Raw genomic sequence first — 16,241 nt, forward strand, 5'->3', positions numbered from 1 at the left:
AGCTGAAGTTCATACCATAAAATTAATTTTTCACGACACATTACGAGTTACAACTTATATGGTAGAATCATAACGATAGGACATGACCCTCATCGAAATGCATATATCAGTCTTGTACATCATGGGTATGGTGAGAAAAGATATATTCTACGTCCCATAGGGCCTATAATTGGTTTGAACTATTGAGTTACGTAATTGGATGAAACCAATTACGTTTACGACAAAACAATGAATCAATTATATGCATATCTGCCTCTATACATTGATGTGTGTGTGTGTGTGTGTGTGTCTCTATCTATCCATCCATCTGTCTATTTATCTATTTATCAATCTTTCTCAATCTATTTACCTCTCTATCTCTATTTCTATCCTTCCGTGGGTTGTGTCTCTATCTCCATCTCTCTCTTCCAATCTATCTACGTATAATTTTATCTTGCTATTCATCTCTATCTATCCATGTCCTTCTTTGTTTCTCTCTCTCTCTGCCTCTATCCCAATTTCTATTTCTATCTATTTATCTATAAGTCTATCTATCTATTTCTCTACATATCTATCTTCTTATCTATCTATCTATTTATCTATGTATCTATCTTTCAATATAGATATAGATATATCTATCCATCTATCTCTTCCTCCCTATCTATCTATCTAATCTATCTATCTATTTATCTAATCTATATATCTTTCTATTTATCTATGCATCTATCTTTTTCAATATAGATTTATAAGTATATATCCATCCATCTCTCTTCTTCTCTATCTATCTATCGATATATATATATATCTCTATTTATCTATATATCTATCTATCTATATATCTATATATATCTATTTATCTATCTATCTATCTATCTATATATCTATCTATCTATCTATATATCTATCTATCTATCTATCTATCTATATATCTATATATCTATATATCTATATATCCTATATATCTATATATCTATATATCTATATATCTATCTCTATATATAGATATAGATATATATCTCTATTTATCTATATATATATATCTATCTATCTATATATCTATATATCTATATATCTATCTATCTATCCGTCCATCTCTCTCTTTCTCTATCTATTTATTCATCTCGCTGGCTCTCTATCTATCCATCTAATCTATCTATCCATCTCCCTCCCTCTCTCTCCATATCATTCTCTGTCTCTCTCTCTCTGTCTCTTCCCCTCTGTCTGTGTCTTTCTCTCAAACCAGTCCATTGGTTGTCGTTCAGATGCTAGCAGAGATGGTGGGCACCTTCATCCTGGTTTTCTGCGCCTGCGGAGTAATCTCGTGCTCGTACGCGAGCAGAGGAGAGCTCGGCCTTACTGAATACGCCCTGACCGGTGGCGCTTCCCTTGTCCTTCTCTCCATCATCGTCGGGCCCATCTCCGGAGCTCACGTCAACCCCTCCATCACCCTTGCCTTCGCCGCCCTTGGCCGCTTTCCCTGGTCTAAGGTGATAACATCTCCTCGTCGGATGACGAATGGCCCGTAACCCAATCCGTCATCCTTCTTTACCTCTAAACCTCTTGCCAGTTTCTGTCATCAAACTATCCTACCTCAGTCTAATTTGCCTAAGTTAGGGATGGACAGAATCGGATGACGAGTTGTTATCGTCATCTGTATCGATGCATGACTATTATGTCATCGTCATCCAAGGTAACCAAATGACGTTGACGATGACGATGATGAGAAGGCAAACACTATGAGCATACCTTCCAGTCAGTCATCAATTCCAGGGGCAGCCATTTCGTCGTACTGTACTGAATGGACGACGGGACAGAACGAAGAACGGTAGTGAATTATAATTTTGAGCAGAGCTTGATGACAAAACTGGATGTGAGGGGAGTCAGAAAGGGGTTTTGTTCCCATGGCAGAGTGGATGACGGATGACAGATGACGGATTTGGTTTACATGGCAAAGGCGCACAATTGTCCATAATGGGACGGTAGGATGGAACGGGATGGTTTTCATCCCGTTGTAATCCTTCCCTCCCCTGGCATCTGGATACCATCTGCCTTGGGGGATGAAAACAATCGAAGTTCCGAATCATAGAAGTTCTAAAATTTGAGAAAAAAACCATGATAGTAAATTTTCATACAATCGTCATCGTCTGCCATCCAACACCTCAGCGGAGCAGGCCCGTCCAGCCCGTCCCCGAGATCTAGAACCCAGCTAGGTTTCAGGTCATCTAACTGACGACATTACATTAAGATGATGATAATGTTGACGTCAACAACAATTCACTACGTCATCGTCAAGTGCTGATATGTTGACGTTGACGGGTATCATCAACGTCAACCAAGGACGTTAATGCTATAATTATAATATCATCAAGAAGGGTCGATGACGTTGTCGAGACGGTTGACGTTTGCTGATTTATCTGATACACAGGTCATAATCTACGTAAAAATGAAATATTTTGCATGGTTTTGGGGGTGCAGGTACCGTTCTACGTAGCCGCGCAGTTTCTCGGATCGACAATGGCAGCGTTTCTGGGCAAGACTGTGTACAAAACGCCGGCGGAGTTGGCGGCCACAAGGCCGGTAACAGGAACGGCAGCTGCCTTCTGGGCCGAGCTGTTCGCTACCATGTTCATCATGCTCATCTGTTCCGCCCTCTCCTTCCACGCTAAGGCCGTAAGAACACCTTTCAATCCTCTGATTTTTAATTTTTAAGTCTCGATCCGAATACTAGGATTTAATCTCGGCAAATAAAGAAAAAGAGAGAGATGTTTGGAGGAATTTTTCATCCGGGTTGATTCTAAAGGATGGAAATTATTTATTTCTTCTTCATTTGGTGAGATTTATTCCTAGTTTTTGGAGGAAAAGAAGAAGATTCGTAGAGTCTCTTGGTGCGTTTCCTGGGTAAAAGAATGGTCTTTTATATTTCTTCAAATACTGGGCTTTAATGTCATCAAAAAAAGAAAAAAAGAAGAATATTTGGTGGAGATTTTCATCGGTGTCGATTCATAAGGATGGAGATATCTTGCTCTTTCTTTATTTTGAGAATGAATCCCAGTAATTGGAGGAAAAGAAGAAGATTTGTAGAGTCTCCTTGCGCGTTTCAAGGTAGAAGAATTATCTTTGCCTGTTCCCTCAATTACTGGGTTTTAATCTCATCAAATTTAATAATTATAGACGGAGATATTTATCGAGGTTTGTCATGAAGGATGGAAGTGTTGTTTGAAAAGAAAAAATGACATTGCTATCTTCATTTGATGAGATTAAATCATAGTATTTGGACGAAACATTGAAGATTCAATAGAGTTGCTTGGCGCGTTACCCAAGTCCCAGTATCTTAATCTTTTACTTTACATATCAGTCCGTGGTATCCTCAAATGAAGAAAAAAAATTCAAAAATGTTCGATGGGGATATTTATCAAGGTCAACCAATAAAGGTGGAAATACTTATATAAAAAATAGATGAGAGAAAAAAAATCCCCCAACTGATGAAAATAAAAACCAGAATTTCGGAGGACAAGAGAAAGATTCATCGATTGGGGTTTATCCTATCATAAAAAGAAAACAACCGGTGGAGATATTCATGGAGATGAATCGATCTGGGAGGAAATTTACATTTATAAAAAAAACCAGATCGGATAAACAGTTATTCATCTAATAACATTAAACCCCAGAGTTTGTACATTAGCTTAGAATATTTCCTGATATTTTGCTTTTCATTTCCATTTTTTTCAGCTTCAACAAGCGGCGCCCTTCGCTATCGGTGCAGCAATTACCCTCGCAGTCTTTATTACCGGGTCTGAAATCACACCCACAACTCTGAAATTCAGTAAAACAGGATTAAACTGAAAATTTTCTCTATAACTTAAAATTTCGCATATTTTTATGCTGTTAATAAAAAACGTTAGTAGTTAGGATTCCCTGGCCCTTAAATTCAACTAATTTAACAATTAATAATTTTCTTGATTGATTTTCCAGGCCAGTTTCTGGGGGCTCGATGAACCCTGCAAGATCGTTGGGGCCGGCCATCGTAGCGAAGAGTTACCACAGCTTGTGGGTCTACTTTGTGGGTCCCACGGTGGGAGCCTTATCGGGAGCCCTCCTCTACAAGCTCATGCAACCGGGTCCCACAAGTGGCCAGCGTGGACAGGGTTTGTCCACCTCTTCCACGTCATCAACTTCCTCCCCCTCCGTGCCTCCTGCAAGAGAGATCTAACGTTGTTGGTGCTTCTTGATGAAGGGAAATAAGCATTATTTTCTGAATGTCGGCTCTCTAAAACAGAAATAAAGGTTTTCTGGGAGGGTCCACCCCAGTGTTCGCCCAACCAATATCCATCCGATATCCGATATCGGGAGGAAAACCAGGACGGCGCCGGATATCGGTGACGAATACCGTGGATATAGGGACGCGACGGATATCAGATGCCGGATATCAGTTATCGATATCCGGAGATCGAAACCAATACCTGGATTTTTTTTCCGAATCCGTCGCAATCCCATATATTAGATTTTTAAACTATTTTAAGGTTTAAAATTTCTCTAGCCATTTTTAATGTAAATCCTTCTTATGACTTGCGCACGCCACTAAATGCTACTCCTGGAAAATATTGGAGATATGCCCCTACGATTTAATATTGTCAAAATTTCTGTTAAGGAACTTTATGAAAACAAAAGTTTATACATGAAGTCCACGTAAACAAATAGTTTTAACCTTAATCGAGCAACATAAGTCCTATAGTTTTTATGGGGACTAACCGACTAAGGAATATGTAAAATATTTATCCCCAAATTTGAAAAGAAAGTAGAAGCTTATTTGATTCTTTAACATTGTTTATTGGTTTATATACTGAACGTTTATATTATTGAATTATGTGCAAATGTAAGTTATGTAAATTACTAATTCGGTAAGTTTTATTTATAATGGATGAAAATTTAAGATTTTTTTAGGAAAAAGTTTTTAAAAATTTTAACAAAATGGTTCTTTAACATGGTTTATATAACTAATATTTACATTAGTAATTTAAGCGCAAAATTGAAATATGTAAATTAATAATTGGGCAAGTGTAAATTTATAATGTTCAAAAATTGAACATTTTTTTATGAAAAATATTGCAAACATTTTTTTTATAAACATTTTGATTAAATTATACCCCACTATTTGGTGGTTTAACATGGTTTATATACCTAATATTTATATAGTTGAATTAAATGCAAAATTCACATATGTAAATTACTATTTGGGTAAGTGTAAATTTATAATATTGAAAAATTCAACAGTTGTTTATGAAAATGTTGCAAACTTTATAAAAAAAGTATAACTCACTCTTTGGTGCTTTAACATGGTTTAGATACCTAATATTTATATTACTAAATTAAGTGCAAATTTGAAATATGTAAGTTATTTATTTGGATGTGTAAATTTTTTATGTTGGAAAATTCAACAACTTTTCAGAGAAATGATGCAAAATTTTTAGCTAAGTAATACCCCACTATTTTGTGCGTTAACATGTTTTAGATACCTAATATGTATATTATTGAATTAAGTGCAAATTTGAAACATGTAATCTACTTATTTGATTAACTGTAATTTTTTAATGTTGTAAAATTCAACATTTTTTTATGAACATGGTGCATAATTTTTAAGAAATTATTCCCCGCTCATTGGAGCTTTAAATGGTTTATTTACAAAATATTTATATTTTTGAAATAAGTGCAAAGTTGAAATATGTAATTAACCTATTTGGTTAAGTGTAATTTTTTTATGTTGGAAAATTCAACATTTTTTTAGGAAAATGATGCAAAATTTTGAAGTTATATTTTCCCCAATATTTGGTGCTTTAACATTGTTCATATACCTAATATTTATATTATGGAATTATGAGCAAATTTGAGATATGTAAATTACTAATTTGCCTAAGTGGAAATTTTTTGTGTTGGAAATTTCCAAAAAATTTTAGGAAAATGATGCAAACTTTTTAACTAAATTTTACCCCACAGTTTGGTGCGTTAACGTAGTTTACATACCTATTATTTATATTACTGAATTAAGTGCAAAATTGAGATATGTATATGACTAATTGGATGAGTGTAAATTTTTAATGTTGGAAAACCCACAATTTTAAGGAAAACGATGCAAAAAATTTTAAGGAAAATGACGAATAGTGGCATATAATGAATTACTAAATTATACGCCACTATTCGGTGTGTTTACATGGTTTACATACATATTAATTATGTTATTGAATTAAGTGCAAATTTGAGATATGCAAATTAGTTATTTGGTTATGTTGGAAAATTCAAAAAGTTTATAGGGAAATGTTGCAATAATTTTAACTAAATTTTACCCCACTATTTGGTGCTTTGAAATATGTAATTTACTTATAATCTTAAGTGTAAATTTTTAGCAAAATTAAAGAAATATAGAGGAAATTGTTACAAAGTTTTTAACAAAAGCTATCTTCTGTAATATGTAACCGTCAAAATATGGCCTTCCCCTGAGAATTTCCCCACGGCTCAGTCAGAGGTTTGTGCTTACTTGGCCATCACCTGCATAGCGGAACATATAAAATTAAAATGTTGATTACGTAAAATATGCATAAAATGTCGTCAACAAAGGTGATGTGTACCTTGCGCACAAGCGACTGCCCCATCTTCACCATCCTCGCCATCTGAATCCAGATCTACATTAGTGTACCATCGCTTGTTGTCTGCACGCAGCCAACACTTTATAGTGATCAGTGTTTCGATGCTTATCGGTGACAAATGAGATCTCTTCTACGTGACAATAGCGTTGCCCACCGAGAACATGCGCTCAGCAGGAGCTCTTGTTGCACAAATAGACAACAACTCCCTTGTAATGGAAGCAAGCAAGGGGAAGCGTTTCGCCCCTGTGCTGGCCCACCAAGATAGTGGGGTGAACACTCCCTCATTAGGCATGACCTCTGTTAGGTATTGGTTGAACTCGTCCCACGTCAAACTCGTTGACGCAGGTGCCGGTTGGACTTTTCTCATAGTGTTTTGTAGCCAAGAGTCCAACTCTTTACCTTTTGTGTGCCCATACTTAGCGCGCCCACTTTCTCCATGCCTCGGTGAATCACATGGTAACAAGGACCGTACATATGCGATGGTTTCTTCCCTGACTGAGCATTGACCCTTTGTGGAATGGGTCCATCAATGCCACGACGGGGATTGCCTCATTCGTCCACAAGATTTCTGCATACTGTGCAAGCTTGCGTAGCATCACCTTACACGCTTGCGCCATGTTGGAATGATCCCCTTCATGCAACCGTCGTACGCATGTGACGAAAGTGCCATCTTCGATTTGTTAGACCACTTCCTCCATGTGTTCTTTGAGTCCGTCAATGAGAAATAATACGTCACATATGGTCGACGTCACTGTCATGCAAATATGATCAGTGGATACAGCAAACCGTCCAAGGATGCAACAAAACTCTTTCACCAACTCCTACTTGTCCTTCGACATCTTTTTCACCTTCCCCTTCCAGCCAAAAGTCTTCGACACCTCATCAATGACGTCACTGGCTGATAACATAGTGTAAGTGTTGTTCCATCAGGTTGGACAGTCCAATCCGACCATGTTAGAGTCCTCAACTTTGGGGTCATCTTCACATGCCTTTTCATACTCCTCTCTTCGTTGTGTAGAGCTCCAAATACTGTGCACTAGTATACGTACCTTCGTAACTGCATCACCCAAACATAATAGTCAGCGTGCTCCGTCGTCGTCACATGCTGAGAATATATCTCCAAGTTCATTTTCCTCGTTGATATCGTACTGGTCTGCTATCCTGGTTATCTCGCCTTCTTCGGGCTCTACAACGTGGGTCGAAGGAATGCCGAAACTTTTTATTGCCACTTGCATGACAATGTTCAAAATGTGTGCGACGCATGGGACGTGTCTTCTGGCGCTAAACGTCAGGTTGACGCTCTTTATCTTTTTGGCCATCAATGCCAACATCCTTTTATACGTCGTGGCATTGTCAGTAGTCACGGCGTAAACCTGCATAAATATCGGTCATGTGTAAAGTCACATGTTTAATTAATATGATAAGTTTGAGCTGAATGGTGACCTTTGGCTGCAGACAGAATTCTTCTAGGACCTGGAGAATGATGGACGCCATGTTGTCCCCATTGTGCTTGCTGACGATCTCTCGGATGGCAAGTACCCATTCTCGGTACACCCATTTATCGTCCACCTAGTGAACGGTGATGCCTAGAAGTCCAGTACCATTCTCCGCAGTCCACACGTCCACAGTGAAGGACATTCGGTCCACATTCTCCCATAGCTTCTTCACCTCTTGTTTCATGCGTCCATGCATTTAATGGTCCACTACTTCATGAACTTCGCACTAGGGGGATCCAAGTCGAGCAGTGTCGCGTAGCGCCACATCTCCTTGAACGCGACATTCTGAAAAATGCTCCATGGTGAATCAGTCATACATGTAAACCGTGCAATGACATTCTTTGTCTCATCTGGCGTATGCCCTCTAATCAACCCGCGTCGGCTTAGCTCTCCCTGTTGTTTGCTTTGCATTTTCTCTGATATGCAACGCTGTGTAGGGTCTTCCAACACCACGCCCTTGAGCTTCACATGACGAGCAGGATTACAAGCTTGGAAATGTCTCCAAAATACGTTGGTGCTCTTGTCGGCCTGCCACTTTATCGCTTTTCTCTTATTGTGCGGGTTAATCTCTCGGCACAGTAAGCAAGCATAGTATCCATCACCAATATGTTCGAAGTAGTCAATGATGACTGAACGGTTCGAACGAGGGTGACTCTGTATGGCACGAGATGTTCCCGCAATTATATGTTCAGGACAGTTAGATCATGACCCAGATCTATCTTGGGTTGGGGCACTACCTCTGGGTGGGTTCATTTTTCTAAAGGCATACTTTGGTAAGCAATGATTGTATATTACAACAACGCAAGATGCTGAACTACATTTAGAACTATAAAGAAAGTAAGAGATACAATGAAGATAACGCAATAAATAAATAGAGCACTATTAATAAATTGAGAAATTTATAGAAAACTTTGAAAAGGATCAACTTTCTGCTTGGATAGGTTATGCAATGATGAAAAGCGAATAGAGGAATTTATAATAAATGAGGAGTAGGGATTCGGGATAGCTAATCAATTGTGAATATACCCCGACATTCGTGAGTGAATTTTTATTTGCTACGTTGCACAGCTAGTCATAGATAACAGCAACCGGGAAAGAAGCAAGGAATTCACTGAGAGAAAATGACAGATGGGTGAATGCGAAAGAATGTGACTGAAAAAAAATGAGAGAGAGAGAGAGAGAGTGAACGAGTGAGAGAGGGGGAGAATAAGAAAGCATGGCACTAAGATGGAATGGGAGGAAGGGAGAGTTACAAAGTGAAAGAGAATGAGAATGAGAAGTAGAATTAGAGAGTAGTAATCACAGAATGACTAAGAAAGAGAGACAAAAGGGAGAAAATGAGAGAGAAACGAGAGCAAGATCCGATAGTATGAGAGAATTAGAGAAGAGATTGAGAATTAGAGATAAAAAGTGAAAATGAATCAGAGGGTGAGAGAGAATGAGAGGAAAGAGAGAGAGAATTAGAGAGTAAGAGAGAATGAGAGAAGAGAGGGAGAATATGAAATAAAAGCTACACAGTACCAGAGGGTGAGAGAGAATGAGAGGAGAGAGGGAGAATTAATAAGAGAGAAAGAGAGAAGACAGGGAGAATTAGAGGTGAAAAGTTTAGAAGAATCAGAGAGTAAGACAGAATGAGAGATGAGAGGGAGAATTAAAGAAAAAAGGATATCCAGAATCAAAGGGTGAGCGAGAATGAGAGGAGAGAGGGATAATTAGAGAGTATGAGATAATGAGAGAAGAGATGAGGGGAGAGAGGGAGAATTAGAGGTAAAAAGCTAAAAGATTCAGAAAGTAGGACAGAACGAGAGATGAGACGGAGGATTAAATAAAAAAAGATAACTAGAATCAGAGGGTGAGCAAGAATGGGAGGAGAGAGGGAGAATTAGAGAGTAAGAGAGAACGAGAGAAGAGAGGGAGAATTAGAGATAAAAAGTTAAAAAGAACCAGAGGGTGAGAGAGAATGAGAGTAGAGAGGGGGAGATAGAGAGTAAGGGAGAATGCGAGGAGAGTGAGGGAGTTAGAGAGTAGGAGAGAATGAGAGAAGAGAGGGAGAATTAGAGGTGTAAAGTTAAGAAGAATCAGAGAGTAAGACAGGATGAGATATGAGACGGAGAATTAAACAAAAAAAGATAAATAGAATCAGAGAGTGAGATAGAATGAGAGGGAGAATTGGAGAAAGAGTTCCATTGAAATGGAATGAGAGAAAGGGAGAGTGACAGAGTGAGAGAGGGGGTGAATGAGAGAAAAATGAGAGCAAGAATCATAGAATGAGAGAGAATGTGAGAGAGGCAGAATTAGAGATAAACATATAGAAAGAAACAAAGAGTGAAGGAGAATGAGAGAGAGGGAGAATTAGAGAAAGAAAGAGAGAAAGAATCACAGAGTGAGAATGAGAGAGACGGAGATTGACATAAAAATAGATACATAAGGAGACTAGAATTGACATCTGACAAAAATAAAAATAAATTGAAGCTACTGAAATTCAGTAGCTTCAATTTGAAATATAACTCTTTGAGTACATGCAACCAGAATGGAAATTCCAACAATTTTATGAACGAGAAGGAGTTTTGAGAATTTGAGAAATAGCGAAAGAACAATTGAGAATTGGCAGATGAGAACTTAGAATTGGCAGATGAGAATTAAGAAATGAGAATTAGCAGATGAAGCAGTCAAGAAGAATATGAGAAATATTGGCAGAAGAAGAAAAACCATTTGAAGGGCGAAGAACTTACCCGTGACCACCGATTCCGCCAATACCACCGTCTGCCGATGCCATCGTCCGCCGATGCCGCCGTCCGCCATCCACCGTCCGCCGAGGTGCCAAACCCTCCCTGGCTCTCTTACCTGTATTTTTATTCAAATTTTTGAATCACAAATACACGAATTGACGAAATACGGAAAAGAGAGGTTTTCGATGTTGGATATCGATAATCGATATCCAACACCGATATTCGATGTCATCATCCTCCCGCTTGAGACGGAGGCGGATGATGACATCGAGACGGATATCGATATCGGATATCGGCACTGTAGCAACAGATATACGATACTGACATCCGATATCTGGATATCGAAAAAACGGATACCGTAAATTCCCTTTCTGGTATCCGATACAGCATTCGTCGCAATACCGTTATCCGGTACCGGTATCATGACGGGCGAACACTAGTCCACCCTACCAAAAATCTCTTTTTGGTTAATTTTTTCCAAGTCAAATAGTGGATATATAATAACAAAATGCAGAGATGAAAGGAGAGGGGAAAAAGAAGGTTCGTTCACTGGGATTCTTTCTTGCTTTATTTGTCATCTCTTATTTGAGATTTTGGCTATTTTTAAGGAATCATTGAACGAGGTATGTATCCTTTATTTGTTTATGTTGTATTAGGTGTCCTACGATTAGTCCATTTATGTCTATTTGAATATGATAGGCTCTGGATCTGAAGCCATCATTCTCAGCCAGAAAGGCTTTGGGCCCAAAGCCATCAGCTGAATAATTTTTATCATACCTGATTGGCCAATGACTTGTCTCCAAGCCAAGCTTCCAGTTATTTGACACCTGCCCTCGATCTTAGAGGTCGAGCTTATCGCAAATCCAACCAACTTAATGTTTGGGTGCATGATTTATCAATGCATCTACTTGTTGGTATTTGATGAAGCAATTTTTTTATTAATTTCATTTCAATCAAATAATGTGTATAAATTGTAATCTTATTCAAAGACATATCGTGGAGACCGGGGACATCTCCTCAGAGATAGGTTCTTAGAGGTAGAATTAGTTAAGGAATTCGAAGAGAGGGGTAAGAGGTATTAGGATAATAATTCTAATAGGAAATTTGTGATTATTATATTTTAACATTCAAATATAAAGAAAATGTTGGAAGATGTCTCTGGAGATGGATAAGTAGAAGATAAACAGATAATTAGAGAGGTGAAGAAGTATATGAAAGGAGAGAAAATATGTAGTAATTTAGAGTTCATTCAAGGTCTTTGAAAAAATACCCAAGTGAGAGAGAGAGTAGTTATCTAGTATTTTTATGAGGAACTCAAATTATACATTGTTTAAGTTAATATAAGCTTTAAAATAGTAGATTAGGGGAATTGGAATGTTTTAGACACTTTAATTGCATTACAAATTCAGAGAGAAATGTAGAAAATCATCTTTAAATTAAGATGCAGGCCAGCTATTCAACAAAATACATTTACAAAACAGTACATATATATTTTATATGATTTTTAGTTCTTATATTTGTTTCATTTGATTTTATGATGTTTATTCACCTTAGTGTAAATTTTAGTGTAGCATACTACCAAACAATACTAACATGTGACATCACCGTCAGCCTTAGAACCCTCTCATGAGAAGCCTACTCATGAAGGTTTGCTTTCTCAACTCCTTCATCTCGTTCATTCATTCAATGCCCTTCTCTCATTTGCAAGGAGTTGTCACCCCCTTGTTATGAAAGGTTCAAGGAAGAAAGAAGAGGACGCAGAGGAGGATCTTCAAGTTTCAATATTTCCAAACTTCGATCTTCAGATTCGGCAGAAAAAAAACGATTTAACAAAGATAAAATTCAAGTTTTAAGGGGAGGAATGCTATATGCATGTAAACGGGCAATGTGGGATCATTTCCCTTGGCTCTCCTGCATCTGGGTGGCAGTTTCATCCATCTCTATTGCTGGAAATTGCTCGCTATTAACAGTGACGACCAGGAGCAAAAATAAAAGAGATTCCCCCTAGCGGTTTGATTTCTTTTCTGTAAGTGATAAGCCTGAAACTCAGTTTGTTTGTGTGTTTTGTTCACATGGTGGCCCGTGGGCCTTGATTGATTTTTTATGTGTGCCTTGGCCTGACCTTCATTATATATGAAATTGCCAAGTATTTTAATCCATATCAAAAGTTTTGAAAATAATAAAGCCTATATAAATCCAAAATATCATATTTCATATTAATTAAAGAAACAAACCTCCTCATGCGTGTACGCACGGGCCTTGGCAATGTTACCTCTTCTCTATCCTTTAGCGGCAATGGTCTATCATGATCCTTAGGAGCCCATGGTCTTGGTGACCTACAGACCTACATCATTGCCCATGGCTATGGCATGAGTTATCTGGGCTGAAACTTATCCAATTTTAATAGTCCAATAAAATATATTTTTGATGTTCTTTTGAAAATAAAATTCAAGCATTAAAATGTCTGTGAAATGTGTATACTGTATTCATTGTCGTTATTCTGGAAATCCAGAAAAATCATGCTAAATCTAGAAAAATATGAAAGCATTTATATAATGCGGAATAATGTATGAAACTGAATATCACTCATGCACCAAGATATATGCATCTTCATTCAACTTCTCAGGCGTGATTTTACCTTAACGTCATCAAAATTCATGCATGAATTTTGATATCTCAGTATTCGTTAGAGATGAAGGAAACTTAGAACTTATCAGTCACCTGCTCTCAAACAAAGTAAAAGTCAATCTCAACATGCTTTCTCCTTGAATGGGAGACTGGATTATCAACCTAAGTACTGGCACCAATGTTTTCAAAGTAGATAATGGGCTTGGGATCAAGGTAAAACCTCAATTCTTATAAATGATATTTCAACCTGAGAATTATAGGGGTAGCATTGATTAGGCTTTATACTCATCCTCAGTGCCAAAGTGCATTAAAGATGACTGGTTTTTGGAACTTTGAGAAATACATTTAGTGCCATAATAAATAAGTTAACTATTGGTGGATCTTTGATCAGCTAGAGATCCTATCCATTCTAGATCATTGTAGACATTTCAACAAAATCAGAGTTTTCAAAGAATTCATGTTCCAATTTGGATTCTTCCCTTGACATATCCCTAGAGATGTTTCAGTCGAGTCCATTCTTTCAAGGTTGATTCATAAATTGTTAAACATGACTTACTTGCTGTTGTGTTCTAGAGTGCCTAGATCTAGATGAAGAAATCATAATGATACGCAGCGGAAGATGTTTGTGAATTTAATGACATTGATAAAACCGTTGAGTGAAGTACCTGTGCATGGATTGCATCTGTGATTTCTTAGATCATGGAGTGAGATGAATCGAGCTGCTCAATTGTGCAGCCTCTAAATGTATCCATGCGGTCCTTGGCATGTTAGATCTCCTCCTCCTCTCGACGATCCCCGTTCTACCTCCATCATCGTCATTAGGCCATCCCGATCACATCCGGAGTAGAGAGGGGGTGTGGGGAGAAGAGATAAGAAGAGGAATGTCCCTGAAAAATTCTAGCCTAGGTGAATCTAGTTTCGGGCCTTCCCCTATTTATACTAAGTGGGTGTTTTTCATAAACGCTCCCAAAACTTAAGTATATCTTTCGACATCCAAAAGACCATTTGCGTGTGACCCACTAGGCCCATGTATTAGTCTAGTTAATGACTCCAGCAGCCCAATAACCTTTATTGGCCTTCCAAATTAATTAATTATATCACCATATAGATTAATTAATGTCAGATCAATTTAACTTAATCGATAGGTTGAGTCTCCAACATTTGGGGTGCGAAGCTACACCTCGTGCTCTAGAAGATACAAAGGAGTGTGTATCGGCTCACTCCTAGAACCTGTTCATCATCGGTTACCATGGACATATAATCCCTCATCCACTGGACACTCCAAGGATGACTTAAAGTATGGTCAACTGTCAAACCTTAATCAGTCATCTGAGTTAGTACTAATGCATTCGGAAATCATTGGAGAACTCTTCTCTCGATATTTCACTACGTTGGCCTAGGACTTCATCGCATTGTCTTCCTTGAGCTGTCACCTCTTATATCGAGGGTGGACGATCCTATCTTCCACTCAATCATCTTCATGAACTTCTTGATGCACCCGAACTAAGACCTTAAAGAATCCCATGATTAGAGACTGGTTGGCCATAGTCAAAGTACAACCATCCGTCCACAAGACATCTTTGGTGTCTCATATCTAAGGATCACTTACAAGACTGTGACGTGAATCAGCTTGACTGACAGTTTGGTATAATACCATTCAGGAATTATTATGGATCAATTCAGTGAACTCTTTCCACTAAAGAGCACCCACTATATATCCTTAATGTCACCACACTAGTGACTACGGGGCGGGCCATACTCATTATATGAGTGAGGTTAGATAGTGTTATTCTATCCAAATACTTCAATGTCCTTCTCATGTATCCTTCTAATAGGCATGTTAAATTGGTGAACAGAATCTGCCGTAATCTCTTCAAATAGACATGTACACACGATAAGCATGTTGGATTTATATCCTACGAATGGTCTAAGAGGGGGGGGTGAATTAGACAAATCCCTCTTTTCTAATTTACTTATTTTACTATTATTTTTTTAATATCTAATTATCTAGAGGGAAGAGGTGGACACCCAGAATTTTTATACAGGTTAGGGCTAATCCCTTACTCCTGTCCCGGGGTATCCAACCGGAGTTATAATATGTCCCTAACCAAGTTTATAGCCCCCCAAGCTAAAACCGCCTGGTAATAGGGATACACGGATACCTCCTATCTAGAAAATTAAAAAACAAGAATGTCCTTGAACCCCCTTAGCTCCTTTTAAGGAATCCTTGCTTTCGCTTCTTCTCCACTGGACCACTCAAGTCCTTCCCAGCTTCCAAAAATCGCCTTTAGTTGAGGTAGTAGTTCTAGTCTCACAAATGCTGTAAGAACTCTTGAAATGATTCAAACAAAATGTCTTCCACGTTCCTGAGAAGTTAGCTAAGAAACAATACCAATCTCAACAAGAAATCTTCACTTCTGCACCAGAATCATATTCTCTAAATTCGGATCAAGTTAACCCAGAATTTAGGATTAGCTTTAGGACAATAAAATTTTCAAGGTAAGGATATTGAAATTCACAACAGTTGAAATATTCAACAATCACTGTCTTAAAGTTCAATATGAGATAAAGGAGTTGTAAGACACCGATTTAACAGTCACGAGTTTTAATACTCAGTTCAAATTTCTGAAAATTGAAATTGTAAAATTTCAAAGTAACGATTTTATCTTTTGATTTCAAATACAAGGATGTTAAAATCTGCAGAATCAACAGTTATTTTAGAAGTCAATTTTGAGATTCAGAGATTTTAACGAGAAAGTTTAACAGTTATG

The 16,241-nt window shown here is 37.8% G+C and overlaps 1 protein-coding gene across 1 annotated transcript in view; it reads left to right on the top strand.

Annotated features, from left to right (window-relative positions):
- The window catches only part of NIP7;1 (NOD26-like intrinsic protein 7;1), a 6,500-nt gene extending 2,264 nt beyond the window's left edge, over nt 1–4,236 (top strand). The window contains exons 2-5 of the mRNA XM_078591999.1: nt 1,242–1,466; nt 2,455–2,649; nt 3,709–3,770; nt 3,952–4,236. Of these exons, the coding sequence (XP_078448125.1) occupies nt 1,242–1,466; nt 2,455–2,649; nt 3,709–3,770; nt 3,952–4,189 (720 nt within the window). The 3' untranslated portion in view covers nt 4,190–4,236. The remainder of the gene's footprint in view (nt 1–1,241; nt 1,467–2,454; nt 2,650–3,708; nt 3,771–3,951) is intronic.
- The last annotated feature ends 12,005 nt before the right edge of the window (nt 4,237–16,241 follow it).

The sequence above is a fragment of the Wolffia australiana genome, chromosome 1 (genome assembly GCF_029677425.1).
Source record: "Wolffia australiana isolate 7733 chromosome 1, ASM2967742v1".
Taxonomy (NCBI): Eukaryota; Viridiplantae; Streptophyta; class Magnoliopsida; order Alismatales; family Araceae; genus Wolffia; species Wolffia australiana.